The sequence below is a fragment of the Rhinolophus hipposideros genome (genome assembly GCF_964194185.1).
Source record: "Rhinolophus hipposideros genome assembly, chromosome: 20".
In the NCBI taxonomy this organism is placed as follows: Eukaryota; Metazoa; Chordata; class Mammalia; order Chiroptera; family Rhinolophidae; genus Rhinolophus; species Rhinolophus hipposideros.
In genome coordinates this window covers 37,048,359-37,066,444 of record NC_138066.1, presented here as the reverse complement: position 1 = coordinate 37,066,444, position 18,086 = coordinate 37,048,359, and the positions used below count along the sequence as shown (strand labels likewise).

At 43.7% G+C, this 18,086-nt stretch overlaps 2 protein-coding genes across 6 annotated transcripts; one reads left to right on the top strand and one right to left on the bottom strand.

Annotated features, from left to right (window-relative positions):
- Positions 1–1,630: 1,630 nt before the first annotated feature.
- On the bottom strand, positions 1,631–10,827 carry RUNDC1 (RUN domain containing 1). Its single transcript, XM_081027955.1, has 5 exons — positions 10,291–10,827; positions 6,160–6,318; positions 4,963–5,161; positions 4,394–4,513; positions 1,631–3,964 (listed from the first exon to the last, which is right to left on the bottom strand). Exons 1-5 carry the CDS (start codon positions 10,786–10,788, stop codon positions 3,099–3,101), a joined length of 1,842 nt encoding a protein of 613 aa, XP_080884081.1. The 5' UTR covers positions 10,789–10,827; the 3' UTR covers positions 1,631–3,098.
- A 27-nt stretch (positions 10,828–10,854) lies between these two features.
- On the top strand, positions 10,855–16,440 carry PTGES3L (prostaglandin E synthase 3 like). 5 transcript variants are annotated; one of them, XM_081027904.1, is made up of 8 exons: positions 10,855–11,009; positions 11,118–11,335; positions 11,641–11,776; positions 11,862–11,928; positions 12,048–12,146; positions 14,206–14,295; positions 14,974–15,027; positions 15,705–16,440. In XM_081027904.1, the coding sequence occupies exons 3-8, from the start codon at positions 11,709–11,711 to the stop codon at positions 15,738–15,740; spliced, it is 414 nt and encodes a 137-aa protein (XP_080884030.1). In that variant the 5' UTR covers positions 10,855–11,009; positions 11,118–11,335; positions 11,641–11,708; the 3' UTR covers positions 15,741–16,440. The 5 variants fall into 5 exon arrangements, with proteins under 5 accessions (XP_080884030.1, XP_080884028.1, XP_080884032.1 ...); XM_081027902.1 differs by having other exon boundaries at positions 10,868–11,009; positions 11,663–11,776; XM_081027903.1 differs by having other exon boundaries at positions 10,875–11,009; positions 11,230–11,335; positions 11,663–11,776.
- The last annotated feature ends 1,646 nt before the right edge of the window (positions 16,441–18,086 follow it).

Genomic DNA, 18,086 nt, shown 5'->3' with positions numbered 1-18,086 from the left:
CAAATTAGTAACTAAATCCTGTGAATTTTGCCTTGTTTTTCAAGTTTTCTTTTCTATTCTTTTCCCTAACTGATCCAGCCTGTTTTTTTTTCTTCTCCAGTCCCTCCTCAAACTTTTGTGTGCATCAGAATTGCTTGGAATGCGTATTAAAGATGCATCTCCAACCTAACAGATTCCAATTCAGGTCTGGAGTGGAGCCGTGTGATCCATAGATCTTACTTTTGAGAAACTTCTCTAAACACAAGTCCACCACCACTTATCTGCTTGAAATATTTTGTTGGCTCTCTGTACCAAAGTTTGAACTCTCACTCCTTTCCTTTCTACCTTTCCTTCAGCGTAAGTTCCTGAGGTCTCCATATCCTTCCTGTACCCTTAGGTTCCATCCAACTCAACTACTGAGATCCAACCTCTTCTGGGCCCTGGCATCTTGACTCATCCTGTTCCATGTGTCTATTCCTCTCCTCCACTGTAGCCAGGCAAAAATCCTATCCATATTTCAAGGCCACTCCAGAATTCTCCCAGACAGAATTAATCTCTTCCTTCTCTGTGTCCCCCAAGCAATTCAATCCATACTTACCTTTATTATAGGACTATCTTAGTGGGTTTGGACCAGTGGTTCCAAAGTGTGGCTCCCAGACCAGCAGCAAAAGTTGGGAACCTGTTAGAAATGCAAATTCTTAGGCTCTGTCCCAGAGCTCCCAAATAAAATATTCTGGGAATGGGACCCAGCAATTTAACAAGCTATCCAAATCTCCATTTGGCTTGGTATCTCCTTAGTTAGGTTGTGTGTTCCCTGAGGGCAGCAAGTATGTTTTAATAATCTCTTTCCTCAGCATCTAGCCTGGCCCAGGCAGTTGGTAGGCACTCAATAATGAATGAATGCAGAGCACCTTACAAATCTTCAATACTTTGCAGATCATACTTTTGCAACAGACCCTGTACTTTCTTTGGATACATATCCATGGGTCTTTTTCCTTCGATTCTTGCATATCCTTAGACCTGGGGTAACTGTTCCTCTTCTCCTCTCTTGTCCTGTCTTTCTCACCCCAAGCCAAGGGCAGAGCTCTGTCCTTAGTTAAAACGCAGATGACATCGGTGACGAGCAGACCTGATTGCTGGGATGCTGGCGGGATTCTGTCCACACATCTTCATTTCATGAAGAACTTGAGAGAGCAGGCTATCTGCCCACTTCCCTGAAGCCTAGTCCTTTGGCAGCTGAAATTTGGCCAGGTATATGGCAAATACCTTCTCTTCTCTAGAGTGATTGTAGAGTGAGGAGGTGGACAAAGGAGAGAGAGGAACAAAAGATCTAGAAGCAGCATGACACAATGAATATAAAGACCATAGAATGTGGATTCAGGCAACTCGAGGGCAAATCCCAGCTCTTCCATCATGTAAACCTGGACAAAATATTTAAACTTTCTGCAGTTTAGTTTACTCAGCTATAAAAGGGGAATAAATTGTCCTGCCTTACAAGTAGTGAGATTTAAATGAGGAAGACACAAACAAAAATGCTTCTCATGACGCTAGCACAAAGCCTTAATACAAACTAGTTTTTGAGGATTAGAAAAGTACTGGGGTGTGGGGATGAGACTGGAGGCCTCAGTGAGATGGGATGATAACGGCAAGGGCAATTTTCAGTGAATTTATTCAGGGGGCAAAAAACCACCACCAAAGCTGAGTTGATCTAGGGCAGAGGGCAGAGAAAAGGCAGAAAGGCTAGGAGCCAGACACGGCTCAAAGAAATGATCTCGATCAGATGGGTTGATAATGTCCAGACTTACAAAACAAAGCCAAGGATCCCTAAGGTCTTTGTAGGGACGCCACACAAAACACTAGCATTTTATTAGCAACCACAGATGTGTCATTTTTTCACATTTTACATTTATTCTGTTTCACACAGGAGAACTAATTCTAATGAATTATCAACAGAACATCTTAAATAACGTGGCTGAAAAAAAATTAAGTTAAAATGCACTATACTAGTGCAGACACAAAGTGCACCTGGCAATTGAATCCATGAAACAATGCTGAATCAGTAGTGTTGGGAGCCCACTTGGTTTTTCAGAAAGTGATATGTTTTGCCCATCTTTGGTCAGTCCTGGATCAGTATGCAGGCTGAATAACAAATGTGAACTAAATAGGCTAAAATAGTGAAAACAAAATAGGACCACACGAGTCAGTTTTACGATGCCGTGCTCAATCCCTTGTCTGTCAACACTGACCTGCTATAGTTCCCAGCCCCGCTGTAGTCCTTATTGCATGATCAGACCTCCTCCATCATCCAGCCTCCAGGACAAGTGGAGTCACAGCCCTGGAAGGAGTTGCTGCTGGTCACTCAGGTGTTCTCCTATCCACACGTGACTCAGATGGCAAGGGTTCTCTCGAGAAGTACATCTAACACCCCTACTTCTGAGAAGACTGTCAGCGTGTTGTTGGGAGGTGCACAGAAGAAAGGTTACTTGCCAGAGGACGTGCTACCAGACAGTGGTTGTTATTCCTTATAAACCACCAGCTCCAAAACCCAAAGACCACCGCCTGTACCATGAGATCACCTTGTCAGGAACAGATTTCACTTCTTACCTCTACATGAAAAAGGGCTCCTATTAAAATCACCTTGTGGTTAACTCCCTTAAAAATGCTGTTCTCCAAATATTCCTGTTCCTAGTTACAAAGGCAGTTATGGAATACACACAGCCTCTCCTGAACCTGGCTCCCAGCTTGACTAACAGGAACCTCAAGTGGCATATTTTCTAGGACCGACAATGCACAGTCATAAAGAAAATGGTTAGAGCAACCGGGTTTTCTAAAAATCAGATGTGGCATGAGGAGTTGGTACATTAACTGTGTGCCATAATTGCTTTCTTTTACACAGGCTCAAATGTATGTGCCACGTATACACTGTGGTTACACACCAGGGCAGAACCTTTGAACAGGAAGGTCTCCAGAATTTCTTTCTGAGATGCCAAGTTGGCAGGGAAAACAGATTTTGCAGTCATTTGGCTGGGGAAAAATGTCTTTCCCCCTTCCTCCTGCTCCTTTCTCCTAACCACCTATCCTTACTGAGCAAGGTGCTGGGGGAGGGCTGGGCATTCTCATCAAAAGGCATCTTTGATGTTCTTGAGCTGGCGCACAGCCAGGTCGACAGGAAGGCTAAACTTGAGGTTGCTGAGGCGACTGAGCAGGTTGAGGGCGCTCTCAAAGCCGGTGAGTGCCATGTAGCTCCAGGGCTGGTAGTGGGGCTCAATGAGCGACCCGGACTTGCAGATGAGGTTCACCCAGGACACGAGACGCTGCTCATTCAGCGCCATGCATACCAAGGCCTTCAACTCGGAGTCTGCACTGCGCTTAAAAGGGTCGTGCTCTGTCAGCACCATGTGGATGGCTGTCAGTAGGCTCTGCTTGGGGGTCACAACGGTGCCTCCCGTAACAGGCAGGGCGAAGGACTGGGAGAGCTTCCGGGCTGGGGATTCCACATAAGCGCGGCCGTTCTTAGCATGGTAGTACTTTACAAAGAGCTCCCAGGGGTGCATGGCTTCTGGGGTCGAAGAGAAGACTGGTAGCAAACAAGCAATGGGGGCCATCATAAGGCTCATCCCTGGTGAGGGGGAGTACAGTCCATGGGCCAGCAGGTCCCTCACGGCCACCGTCAGCTCCTTCCGCACAGCCGTCGTCAGCTCGTCCCTGCCTCCCAGAGAGAGGTCCTGGAGGTTGGCAGAAGTAATGACGTGGTCATGTGGCTGGTGCCTTAAGGCTAGCTGCTTCACTCTGTCAACTGACACCTCGAGCCTCTTCAGCAAAGGGGAGTAGTCCCTGTCAGCCTGACTCCTTGGCCAGAGGGTTTGGGGGATCTGGCCAGTGGCACACCCAAACTGGCTAACAGCAAAGATCTGGAACACTGCCAGAGCTCGCCGCATCACGTGAAGCCCCGTCTCCCGCACTCTCTTCACATCTTCTGCCTTTGCTGTTTAGAAAACACAATGACTCATCACTTAGGGCCATAATGGCACAGAGATACATTCAACAAGTCACAAGCTGAGATCAAGTCTTGCCTCTGAGTTACGTATGCGTCCCAACGAGAACAAGAGCCACCCAAGATGTCACTGGACTTACGTTTTTTGGTTAAGGATGTCGCTGGACTTCCTTTTTTTGGGGGGGATTAATAGCAGCTGTATTGAGATATAATTCATGTACCATACAATTTACTCACTTAAAGTGTAAAAATTCAGTGGTTTTTAGTATATTCACAGAGTTGTGTAACCATCGTCCACCCTAAGAAAACCCTGTATCATTAGCATTTCCCATTCCCCATTTCTCCCCAACTCCCCAAGCCCTCGGCAACCACTAATTGACTTTGTCTCTGTCATTTGCCTAATCTGGAAGCTGTACTTACGTTTGCTGTTTCCTGGAGGCAGTCTGCTGCTGCTGGTTCTGGCGGAGCCATTTCCTGTCTTCCCACTGGCCTTGCACTCACAGTGTTCACTATCTGCCTGCAAGGGGCTCCCCACTTCATCTGTAATCACGTTATAAAGAAGAGGTAACTTACTTAGCACTTTTATGGCAGATTTTTAAAGGAAAAATAATATTTACTAGTGCCTGCCACATGACAAGACTTTTACAAATACATCTTATTTGTGTAGAATAGTGACTGGCATATAGTAGCTGGCTCAATTAATATTTGCTGAGTGAAGGAAGCATGAATCATTTTATGGGTACGGAGAGTGGGACTAAAGAGGTAAGGAACCTGCCCAAGGACATGAAGCCAGTAAGTGGCAGAGTTGGGATTTTAACTATCTGGTTCTAAAATCCATGTTCTTTCTACTCTACCAAGCTGACCCCCTTACTGAGTGATCAAACATCTTAAACAGCACACATCAAGACTGGCACCTTTAGGTATTAGTACTCAGAATACGTATAATTATCAAGTCTGTCTACCCTCCCCTTCCCATCCCCTCCTCTGACCTTGGATGAAGTTGATGAACATCTCGAGGTCTCGGATCTGAGTTTTCAGCTGCTCAACCAACTGTTCTTTCACTCGGGCTGGGTTGACAATCTGAGCCACGGCTGCATCCACACGCTGCCGGAGCTCTTCAGTGGACAGAGAACTGATGTCCTCGTTCAGATTCATGTCCAGTTTCTTTATCAACTCATCTATGATCACCTATCAAAACCACAAGCAATGAGCACACCTTCTGGAATTTTCAGGGAGAGGAGGAGGAAGGAGGAGACTCTTTACTAGTATGCCTCCTACCCTTAAACAGAAATCAAAGACACAGAGAACTCCCAAATTCGTAAGCAAATGATGCAACTGCTGATCAAAGTGAGGACAGACCCTTTACTTCTCTGAGTGTAATAAGAACCCTTGGTTCCTCTCTGCCAGAAATGGCTCCTCTCACTGCAAATGTTCTACCAGGCCAGGCATCTTTCACTCGGAACAATAGTGTAAATCCAAAGTGGCTAATGATCCAAAGAGCCTCATACTTAGTTTCTGACAAGGCTTCGAAGAAAATACTGATTTTTCTTAGTTCTAGTCTTTCTTATCCCTTCTTGCCCTACTCTAGGAAACTAAAGAAAAATATTTACAAGACGTCAAGGTACATTACAGCCAAAATATCCTAGTGATAATATTAGGAACAAGAAAATCTAGATAACGTAACAACAGCCCAACCAGAAAACAGCCACATCACAGGGAGAAACAAACATATAGGGGAGGCTGTAACTGCATTTCTACCAGTAGATTTACCCATCTACCCAGGTGCTGCTTAAATAAATATGGCATGAAGGCCAGTCTGGATTCCTGGAATATTTGTCAACTGGTTGTGGGGAAAAAGCTAGTTTACACTGTATGGTGTACCCAAATAGAACTGTTTTAACGACCAAATGAAAGAAAGTATTTTTGTCATTATATTACTACTATTATTATTAATAATAACCACCCACAAAAAAGAGCTCAATTATCATTTTATAAACCTTTGGAACTTGTGTTTCCGTGTGTGAATAAAGACTGGTCCCATGTAATAGTAAAATTTCCCTTTGATTTGGGCCAGTGAAAGGATTCTCAGTAAGGCCAAGGGGATACAAACTAGGAAAGAATGTCCTGTAAATGCTGGAAGAGACATGGCAACCTCAGGTAATGGTGGAGGTGCCTCTGGTACTCACCCGCTGTCTTTCCAAGACCAGGGATTGCGGCAGAGAGTCGTAATTGCCCTCTTGATAGGCAAACGTTTCCAGGTCATCTAGCTGCGTTTTGAGCTGCAGTATCAGCTCCTTTTGCTTCTCCCTTTGGGTTTCCAGACGTTCACGTTTCTCCTGCTCACTCTAAGATGAGAAAATACTTAGGTTTATTTCACAGGAAAAGGAAATTCAGGGCACATTAAGAATCCTCTCAAGCCAATAATGACTAGTAAAATATAAAATGTTTCCAAATAATCCAGATGAAATACAGAATTTTAAAGGTAGGTTCAAAAACAAGAATAATCATTTCATCTAGAGCAATTTATTAAATGTGTGTTTTAATTAAGAAAGCATTTGTCCCTCATTGGAAATAGGATATTAATACAATGGGGCCTTTTGTTAAGACTGCTTTTTTTTCCTTCTTTCAAAGGTCTAGTTAGGATTGAGACCATTTATTTTAGCCAAGACAGTCTCCCAGGAATTAAACATGCCATCCCCCATAGCCAATTACCACAGAACAACTCCTGAATATTTTCTGCAGCCAAATTTTGCAAGAGAATCTGGAGGGAAGGGTGTAGAGAAAGGCTTTATAAATTATAACCACTTTTTGAAAGTTCAGAGCCTCTCCAATGTAACTATAGACTGCAAAATCAAATAAGAATAAACGCAGATGCTGGGAGCAGCGAAAAAAAATCTAAAAGCCAAGTAACGGGGGTGGGTAGGTAATAAAATGTCTGGTAACTTTCCCTGAGCAGTGACTCCTTTTCCCACTGTTGGCCACCAGATAGTTTCTGCGTTTAAATTATTAAAATCCCTTTAAGGTGGCAAAGTCTTGCCAATATATATTCAAGCACTGGTCCTTCCCTACCTTTTGAGTATCAAAAACAAAACAAAGGAAACGCAGCAAGTCATGCGAGTGTAAGGCTGCATTTGAAAGTAGAAATCTATAGGACATTAAATTTAACCTTAAAATGGTACTTACCAACCCCTCCACAAGTAAGGTACGAGAGAGAACAAATGAAAAACAACACATTAACTTTTTGTTCAAGCTATGTAAAAAGCAACACTCTCGCTTTAGCTTTATTCAACATGAAAGCAAGCCTTTTCTCAGGATACTCCCTCTCCAATTCTTTCTGAGTGTTGTGGTTTTTTTCTTAGGACACTGTCCCTCTCCCCTTCTTAGGGCAGGCCTAGCTATCTTTTAAGTTTCCTTGATTTCCCCAGGCAGAACTGATCGTTTCCTCTTGTGTATTTTGTACACACTTCTACTCTAGCTCATGTCCCATTATAATCATTTGTTTAGAATTCTGTCTCCCCCAGTCTGTGAACTCCTCAGAGGTAAGGGCCTCGACTTTGTACCCTCAAGGCTAGAACAATGCTAGAACAGGGTAAGCTCTCAACACACATCTGTTGTACTGAACTGAATCAGGTACAGAATGACACATTTCAAATACAATCGTCCCCCCTTATCTGTGGTTTCACTTTCTGTGGTTTCAGTTACCTGTGGTCAATCAAGGTCTGAAAATATTAGATAGAAAATTCTACAAATAAACAATTCACAAGTTTTAAACTGTGTGGCATTGTGAGTGCTATGTGATGAATTCCTGAGCCTGACCCTTCTCTAGGGCATCCAGGTATGCACACTGTATCTACTACCCGCCCATTAGTCACTTAGTGGCCATTTTGGTTATCAGGTTGACTGTTGCAGTATCGCAGAGCTTGTGTCCAGGTAATCCTTATTCTACTCACTAATGGCCCAAAGCAATTTCCATAACTTTGGCCCGAAGCAATTTCTAGAACGTTTATTACAATATATTGTTATAATTGTTATTTTAAAATAATTTAAAAATAATTTTATAATTTTATCATTGTTATTAATCTCTTATTATGTCTAATTTATATATTAAACTTTATCATAGGTGTGTAACTATAGGAAAAAACATGGTATGTATGTTTGGTATTATCCAAGGTATCAGGTGTCTACCGGGGGTCTTGGATTGTGTCCCCCTCAGATAAGGGGGTACTACTGTAATGAACTCTGACTGAAGGAAGTTGTCTAACCAGCCTAAGAAGCAAGAACTGGGTAAACTTTCTTTACATTCTCATTGTATCCCAATTTTATGAAGCCAAGAAGAAAGAAACCAGTTATAAATCCTGATTTCGTTTTCATGAGAATGTCTGAACTCTGGTAGTTCCAGTAGTCTGTTTATTGGAACGTGAGCAAATAGGTTTAATAGGATAGAAGAGTTCCAGGGCAAAGAAGGAAATAACAGCTATAAGTTCCAGTATGAAATGAGATAAAATACTGTTTTTAAAAAATTTGGACCAGGTAAGAAGTAAATAATATGGTTCACACATGTTCCTCACTTTGGCACTACCTGTTCGTGTGTCAATATACGCACACAAAATTACAGCTGTTTATTAGGTGTGTGTGTGTTTTCACTTTTATTTATTTTAAGTGTTTTCCCAGGACCCATCAGCTCCACGTCAAGTAGTTGTTTCAATCTAGTTGTGGAGGGCATAGCTCACAGTGGCCTATGCGGGGATCGAACTGGCAACCCTCGTATTATAAGCACTGGGCTCTAACCAACTGAGCTAAAGGCTGCCCCCCCCTTAGGTGTTTTTGAGCACTCCTTTTTTTTTTTTTTTTTAAAGTTGTACTCTGTTTCCAAAAGTGAAAATTAATAACCAGAAGAGTACCACACCCACGAAGAACCTTTGGCGCTCCTTACCCCTGAACAGGGCCTGGCCACAGTAATTCTATCTTTTCTATTCCTTAAAAGTGGCAATTTGAGGTGGCAGCTCCTTGTTTGTGCACGCTGCTGTGCGCATGTGGAGAGGAGGGAGGAACAGTAACACAGGATTGTACTGGCAACATTTCAGATTAAAACAAACAATTCGGCATCTGTTACTTATAAATCTTCTCGGTGAAAACCAATTTAAGTGCGAAGAAAGCCACATGTGGGTGGTAACTTGAAGAATAAAAAGGTGGAGAAAAGACAGTGAGTCTCTTCAATACCTATGTACAACTGTGTCCTTCCAGAGATTCAAATACTGTAAGAAAACGTTCCCTTGGTATAGTACAGATTCTCATAACTTCGGGGGTAGGCTAACTGAATGAATCTTGTCAGTTACCAAAGACACCTCATTTAGAATACCTAGTTATTAAGCAGGACGGGGAAGGAATTTTAAAATACCAGTATTAGGAAATTCACATAATCAGGAGTTGTGTTTCTTGGTGGAGTCTTTCGGGTTTTCTATATAAAGAATCATGTCATCTGAAAAAAGTGACAATTTGACTTCTTCCTTCCCAATCTGGATGCCTTATGCCTTTTATTTCTTTCTCTAGCCTGACTGCTCTGGCTAAGACCTCAGATACTATGTTTAATTATACTGGTGAGAGATGGCATCTTTGTCTTGTTCTTGGTCTTAGAAGAACAGCTTTCAGTTTTCCACCATTAACTATGATACTAGCTGCGGGTTTAATTGATATGGCCATTATTATGTGGAGGTACTTCCCTTCTATACCCATTTTACTACGTGTTTCATTCATAAATGGATGTTTTGTATCTTGTCAAATACTAGACGTTGTGTTTCTTTTCATTACTAAGACACTGCTGGTCACCAAAGCTCTCACTCTGACAAGAGAGTCTAAAGATGATTCTCTAGATTCCAGGAAAGCACAGACAGAGAGTAGATCTGAATTTCCATGAATTCCAATTCACTTGCCCTTCATTAACCAATTTTCCCAATTCACAGGGTGGGTGCACTCTATCAGCAAATGTGTCAGGACTTAGGTACTTCATGAGGTGATGGCAAGGTGAGCCCGACCAGCATTGCTTTGGTTGCTCGCTCTGTTGCCCTCTGAATACTCACTGCTCCTCTGCCCTTCACCTATAATACCTTCGTGGACACTGCTCACCATCAGGTTCCCAGGCCTCTCTGTCCTCCTGCCCTTCAGCGGGCACCATGCACCTGTCTGTCTTCCTGTTTCCGACGCACGTACTCACCTAGACCGGCCGGGTTCTCCCCACCGCTACCTTCATGCTCCTCAGCATCTGTACTCACCCAACCTGCCCATTCCCATATCTTCCGGGCCGGGCCCCAGCTGCTCACCTGGTCCTCGCCCCGTAACCGTGGCCGGTCCCCCGGCAGCCCGTCGCCCTCGTCGCTGGCGGAGTCCTCGAGCTCCCCGTAACCCAGGACATGAGGGCAGCCACGGAAGGCGAAGTCCTCGAGCTCGCGCAGGAGGCGCTGCTGCTCCGCGGGAGCCCCGCGCACCACCTGGCGCAAGCGGAACTGCACCTGAGCGAAGTGCGAGGAAAGCGCGAGCAGCGCCGAGTCCAGCCGTCGCCGCTCTGCCCGCAGCCGCCGTAGTGTCCGGCCAGGCGAGTCAGGCGGGGACCCCGGGGCCGCTCCGGGGTCCTCGGCCGCCGCCTCTTCCGAGAACGCAGTCGCCCCAGGCCCGGCCTCCGCTACCGCTCCCACCGGGGCCCAGCGCACCGCCTCGCACGGTGGCAGCGACTCCTCCTCTTCCTCCTCTGCGTCCTTCTCCTTTGCTCCAACGGCCGCCACCACCGTTACCGGCTCCGCAGCCGCTTCGACAGCCGCCATCTTCCCGGAAACACGGCCACACGTCAGCCGCGCCCCCCTGATGCCATGGCAACGGCGCGCTGGCTGGGAGACCGGAGGAGCCGGGTGGGCAGGGCTCAGACGTCACCGAATTTAGACGTCACCCAGGGCGGCCTTCCCTGGGGATTTATTCGGGCCAATAATATTTTATTGAGCGCCTATTGTGAATCAGGCACTGAGTGTACTAAGCGTTGGAGAGACAGGTGAGTGAAGTCGGGGACAGGTCATTCATTCTGTGTGTATCGAGTGTAGTGTGTACTCGTAGTCCTTGCCCTGGTCCCAGCCGGTGGGTCTCTTCCTAATGTGCACAGCTCTCGAGACCTGGAGATGTGAACGGCTGCAGGGATTATGCTCTTCCACAGTCTCTCCGAGTGCAGCTCCTTCGGTTGTAGGGCCGTATTTCTCCTGCTTCTAAACCCTTAGACCATATAAGGAGAGGCAGCTGCTGGGGGCGTCCCCAGGATCTAAAGATAGCAGCCCCAGCCTCGGACTCCAAACGCCACCGGGCAGCGGGAGCCGCCATGGCACAGTGAGTGTTTTCTGCCGCCCTTTTCCCTGGAGATTACTTGCCCCACATTTTCTGGGCGCTCCAAGTTCTGCCAGGTCTCATGGGAACCCTAGACCCCAGATCTTATAACTCCGTACCTCTCTACTCTGACATTTTGTTCTCCCCAGGTTTACCCTCACCACACACACCCACGCCAGTGACTCCCCTTCAGCCCCTTCTGTCGCATTTAGCTCCACTTTGGGCTGTAGCATAAAACATCCCTTTATTTTCCCCTCTTCCCATCTTTCTCAAATGCCCTCAGTCTTCCCTCTCCCACCCCTATGAAGCCCCACCTCAACTCCTCTTCAGGCAGCATGCCCGGACCCTGTGGTACGACAGGCCCAAGTATGTGTTCATGGAGTTTTGTGTTGAGGACAGCACGGACGTCCATGTGCTCATAGAAGACCACCGCATTGTGTTCAGGTAATGGCCCTGGCTTCCTGGGAACCTTTCCCTTCTAATGCCCCCACATTCAGCCTCTTGCATCTCAGCTGCATTGTTTCCTCAGCTGCAAGAATGCCGATGGAGTAGAGTTGTACAATGAAATTGAGTTCTATGCCAAGGTGAACTCCAAGGTAAGGGTTCGGGGGGTGGGGGTGGGGGACAGTAAGGTCTGGATGGGAAGGCTGTCTGGGAAATGGGAGATTCATTCTAAACCTTAGCCCCTAAGAATGAGGTTCTCTCTATCTGGCAGGATTCTCAGGATAAGCGCTCTGGCCGCTCTATTACTTGCTTTGTGAGGAAATGGAAGGAAAAGGTAGCCTGGCCCCGGCTCACCAAGGAGGATATCAAGGTAGGGAGTGGGCTGTTCTTTCTCCTGTGCTCTCTATCCATGTACCCAGGTACCCAAGTTAGGTCTGGGAATCACTCTTGCCTCCTTCCCCACCAACATTCAATCACTCACTAGGTCCTGCCTATTTGACCTCCATTTAAGTATTGAATCCATTACTTCCTCTCTTCCTAATTCAGGCCTCATCCATCACTGGGTGAGGTTTGTTGCATATTGTCAGCCCCAACCACCGATCTATCTAGTGCATTCTTCCCAGCATGGTCTGTCTAAAACACATATCTGACTCTGTCACTCCCTCACTTAAGACCCTCCAGTGACTTCTCTTCTCTTGAAGGTTGAATTGGCTGCCTGCTGGTTGGATCTCCCTCTCAAATTTGTTTCAGCAGTCTTCACAGTTTTAAAAATTATTTTGATTGGTTACATTTAGAATTTTTGATTAGTTGCTGATGTATAAAAATGTGGAGATTTCACCTAAAAATTCACATTATCAGCTTCTCTCAGAAAATGAAGACTGTCTACAGTGGTCTAAATTCCCAAATGCCGACAGTTGGAGCTTTAAATGGGGCACGTGGTGCACCTCACTTTACTCTTATTATCTCCCTGTCTTTGTCAGGCATTTGAGCTTGTACCGTTCACCCTTTAGGTTGAAGTCCAAGCATCACAGCATAACGTATAAGTGTATGACATTCCTCCCTCTGCAGCCTTATATCCCATTACTCTCTGCTTCAGACTTCACATTCCAGCCACAGGAAACTGCTTGCAGCCCTTTTGCACACATAAGGTTATTTTTCAACTCTGTATCTTTGTTCAAGCTGTGCCTTCTTCCTGGAAAACTTCCATCACCATTACCTTCTCCAACCTAACCCCTGCTCATCCTTCAAGGCCCTGCTACTCCAAGAAGCCTGAGTTCCCAAAATACCCTTGTTCCCTATATAACCTACCACCACCCTTTCCACACTGTAGTATAATGATTTATTTACATTTCCCTTCCCCACTTGCTTCTTGATGGCTATATACTGAAGATTTTTATAACCCCAGTGCTAAGCTCAGAGTCAGGCCCACAGTATGTGTTCAATAAATATCTATCTAATGAATGAGTGAATAAGTTCTTTCCCTGTGTAAGTGTGGGAACTTGGACCTCGGGCCTTAAAGGTTTGTCTCGGACTCCTTGTCTTGCTTTGTTGACTCTGCGATGCTTTATGACACAGTTGTATTTCCAGATGTATCTCTCTAATTGGTCTGTCCTTGGAGGGCAGAATTTCTATGCTTTCCTATCTCCTACAATGCCTGGCATTGTGCTTGGCACTTAGCAGGTTCCTGGTACATCTTTGTGGATAATGATGACGACATGGCAGCATAGAGGGGGGTTAGTTAAAGGGATGCTGTTGGGAAAACTGTACCCCTATTGACCTTCTTTTCCCCGACCATGCTCCTGTGCATAGGAGGTGTGACAATTAAGTTCGTGAACTTGTTGCAACGATGTTGCTCACCTTTTTTGATATCAGAGGGATTATTCATTATGAATTTGTACCACCTGGGCAAACAGTTAACCAAGTTTACTATTTGGAAGTGCTACAAAGGCTGTGTGAAAAAGTTAGACGACCTGAACTTTTTGCCAACAGTTTATGGGCTCTTGCATCACGGCAATGCACTAGCTCACACAGCATTGTCTGTAAACAAATAACTGCATTGGAGCACCCTCCCTACTCACCTGATCTGGCCCCCAATGACTTCTTTCTTTACCCGAAGATAAAGGAAATATTGAAAGGAAGACATTTTGATGACACTCAGGACATCAAGGGTAATACGACGATAGCTTTGATGGCCATTCCAGAAAGAGTTCCAAAATTGCTTTGAAGGGTGGACTAGGCACTGGTGTCAGTGCATAGCTTCCCAAGGGGAGTACTTTGAAGGTGACCGTAAGTGATAACTCAGCAGTGAGGTATGCAGCACTTTTTCTAGGATCGGGTGGTGAACTTACTTGTCAGTCCTTGTACACCCACACTCTCCCATGCCCTCTGCTACCCTCCTAGCCTGTGACACTGCATGCTTCCTCTTGCAGCCAGTGTGGTTGTCTGTGGACTTTGATAACTGGAGAGACTGGGAAGGGGATGAAGAGGTGGAGCTGGCTCAGGTGGAACATTATGCGGAGGTAATGCCATTTCCTGCCCATCTTGATCGTTCTGTCGCTGCACAACATTTGGAGGATTGTCATCAGGGCGAGGCAGATGTGTATGAGATCCCCAGGCAGGCTGCTCCTTGGTGCTGATATTCTTCATGTATTTTGTGCAATGTTTATTCAGTAGGAATGGGAGAAATGGATATTCTATTAGTGAAATTGTATACGTAGCTTCACTATTCACAGAGTAGAGCGTGTGTCCTGAAAAAGTTTGGCAAAACCTTTTCCTACTTTTCCGTAATGTTTGTTCTCTCTTCTAGTTTCTCTCTGTGTGTTTTCTTGAGCCAGACCAACTTCACGGGAAGCTCAAACTAAGCAGTATAAAATTTCACATTAAAAAATTACTAGTTCCCAATAAATTGCACCCTGCCACATGTTATTTGGTTTCAGAACTTCAGCTATTGTTTATTCAAGTTGCAAAAACATTAGCGGATCCCAAGCTGGATTAGTAAGGAGAGTGCTCTCTGTGTGTTTCAATTTCCTTTTAAAAAGGGAATCAATTTCCTTTTTTTCCAATTCATTCCAGTGATGTGTTAGGGGCTTTAAAGAGAGGGCAGTTGTCTGGCGGGGCCCGTTCTGTGGTCCATCAGTATGCAGGGTGCTCTTCCCTCACCCCTCTTCTCTCTTGGGACAACTTTTCTCTTCCCACAGCTTTTGAAGAAGGTCAGCACCAAGAGACCTCCCCCCGCCATGGATGACCTGGATGTAAGTAAAGCCTGCCCCTCAACCCTTCAATTTCCTTTTAGCTCTAAAGATACTAGAGAAACTAATAGAATATTGTATGTCAGCTATATTTCAATAAAAATCTTTTTTAAAAATAATAAAAAAATAAATTAAAAATAAGATTATAGAAAGCGCCAGTCCCTAACACACCGTAGTTTTCAGTGCATGAAAGCCAAATTTGAATTTGACACGGGAGGTCAAATGTTCTTCTCCAGGCTTTGGAAAATCCCAGCAAGACCTCCTCACTTCCATCTCCCCCTCTGCTTCTCCATCCTGGAGCAGCCCTGGTCTTGGGACTAGCTCTACAGCTGTAAGGAGCAGGAACATTAATTGAAATTCTGGGGAGCATTTGAGATATTGTTTCCTGGCAATGGTCATTTAAACTCTTTTAAATGGCTCAAATAAACTCTTATAAAAATTAAAAGAAAAAAAAGAAATTCTGAAACTAAATGATGCACAACATAGCGCTGTTTATTGAGTACAGTGATTTATTTTATTTTCCAAAGTTTAAGTCCTTCCATATTAGCCTCCCAAAAAGTTGTGTGACTCAGAACATCACAAAAGAAAACTTGGAGAGCAGGAGGGAGTGAGCAGCATTTGTGAACACAAATGTTCATTTTTTGCAGACTCTACAGGTGCTTTTGTCTTTTTTTCCCTAGGATGATTCTGACAGTGCAGATGCAACAAGTAATTAACTTATGGGACAGCAGAGCTGGGGAGGAAACTGGCTCTCTTCCAGTCATTCTGACAAGCTAGGGCCTGGGCCTTCGTCTGCTCTTTGGCTGTGCACCAGAGCCCTCTGGGACGTCTGAACTTTCCTAGAAGCTCTTAATGAGAGCTTTATGCTTTATTTCTCATTCATGCTTTATTTCTTCTTCCTAGGCACTTGACTGTGGCTGCCACATCAGATGGCAGGATAGGAGAGGGGTAGACTGGGGCAGTAGGGCCTCTGACTTCCTACCAATTGGCTGTCATCTCCATGTTGGGGCTACTCATAAGGGCTCCCTTGAGTATTTCAGCATATGTGTGTATGTGGGAGAGCAAAAGCCCAAGAAGCAGCGTATAGATTCTAATAAATTTCTAGGAACTGGTCTGTCTCTTTCCTTCTTGTACTTCTTCCTCCTGGAGGTAATCTCTTCTTCCTCTCTAGTTGCTCTTAAGGGGAGGAGTGGGTATCAGAGATCCTGGCCCTCATTGTTGGGTCTGGAAGACGATGTTGGGAGCAGGCTTATGACCAAGCTGGGGGACTTTCCATGCACAGATCTATGCTCTGATTTCTCAGAGCAGAAACCAACCTTGCGCTATATGGCTAATACGGCTAACCCTAGAAGCCCACCTCAGCTTCCTGTACACTCCAGAAATCTCTTTATGCTTTTAAAGCTAATTTGTTACATTAATTAATGCCTATGTCTGTTTAGTCCTCCTTTCATCAGCCACCCCATTCATCCACATATTTTTTTGAGTGCTTAATGTGTACTAAAACTGTAACTTAAACAAAATACGATGCCCAGACTTTGCCCTTGAACTCATGGTAAAGTATTGAGATTTATTTAAAAAATTAAACTTTAAAAATTACATCAGTAATATATAGACATAGTTTAAAAAATTAAAATTGTATAGAAGAGTATAAAATTTAAAGGAAAATTTGTACCCTCTCATAGGTTTCTTAAATAAATTTATATACTTATATATGCATATATATAAACTATACACATTATAAATTCCACAGTATGTATAATTTATATAATTATATATATGTAAAATAATATATGACATGGGACATAAACATATACTACATTTCATAAACAGTATAATATATGTTAAAATTTAATACATATATGAGCAAATGCAGAGTGTGTGTGTGTGTGTGTGTGTGTGTGTGTATACACAATTGGAATTATACTATGTACATCTTGCACCCTGCTTTTTTTCACTTAATAGATATTGGAGTTCTTTCCAAATCAGTGTACATAGATCTAACTTTTTAATGGTTATGTGGTCTTCAATTGAATATATTTTTCAGAATTTAACTGGTTTCTTATTGAGGGATATTTAGATTGTTCTTAGTCTTTTAAAATTTTCAACCAATGCTGCAATGAACATTTAAAAATTTTAGATCTTTACATATTTGGCAAAAAAATCTGTAAATTGCTAGATGTGGAATTGCTAGGTCAAAGAGTAGGTACATTTAAACATTTTGATTGATAGCTTTCGTGTAAGAGCAACTTGTTGCTCTTAGATGAAATCGCACCAATTCTCACTCCCACCAATGAGAGTGCTCCATTCTCCAGAATCTTTTAGATATTTGCCAAGATAAAAATCGTACCTAGTTCTATTTGCCTTTAATTACGAGTTGCTCATTGTTTATTTTTATTAGTGATTCGTATTTAATGTGCTATGTCCATGTCTTTTACCTATTTTGTTATTGACATTAGTCCCTAAGCTTTTTAAAAAAACTGATAACACAAAGCTATATTTGAACCATGCTTTATAATTTGCTATTATATATTATTAAAATTTTTTGAACCTCATTATCAACCCTATAAAATAATTAGGTCCTGTCTTCATAGGTGATCAGTAAGTGGCAAAGTTGGGACTTAAATTTGTATAGCGTATGGCCCTTATCCACAATTCTGAAAACCTAGAATTTCTGAAAACCGACTTAAAACCAAAACTCATCTGACACCAAAACATGACCTAAAATGATGTGAGGCTATTTATAGTCTTTGTTTATTCTATTTAGTGTATTTATAGCTCAGCATAAATAATGTGTTTGAAGCATCGCCGCCCCTGCTTCCGGGCCATCTTCTCCTGCTTCATCCTCCCTCAAGTAGCCAACAAAGGCATAGACTTATCGAAAACACACACACAAATTAATGGTTTGATTACATGATGTTGCCCCACTGTTCCAAATGGAGCGCGTTTTGTAACACATGAAATATGCTCTGTATTACTGCCTAAAATTTGAAAAATCCTTAATTCTGAAACATCTTGAAGTCCAAGTTGTTTATTAGTTGATTTAAAAGAGCAAAAAGAAAGTT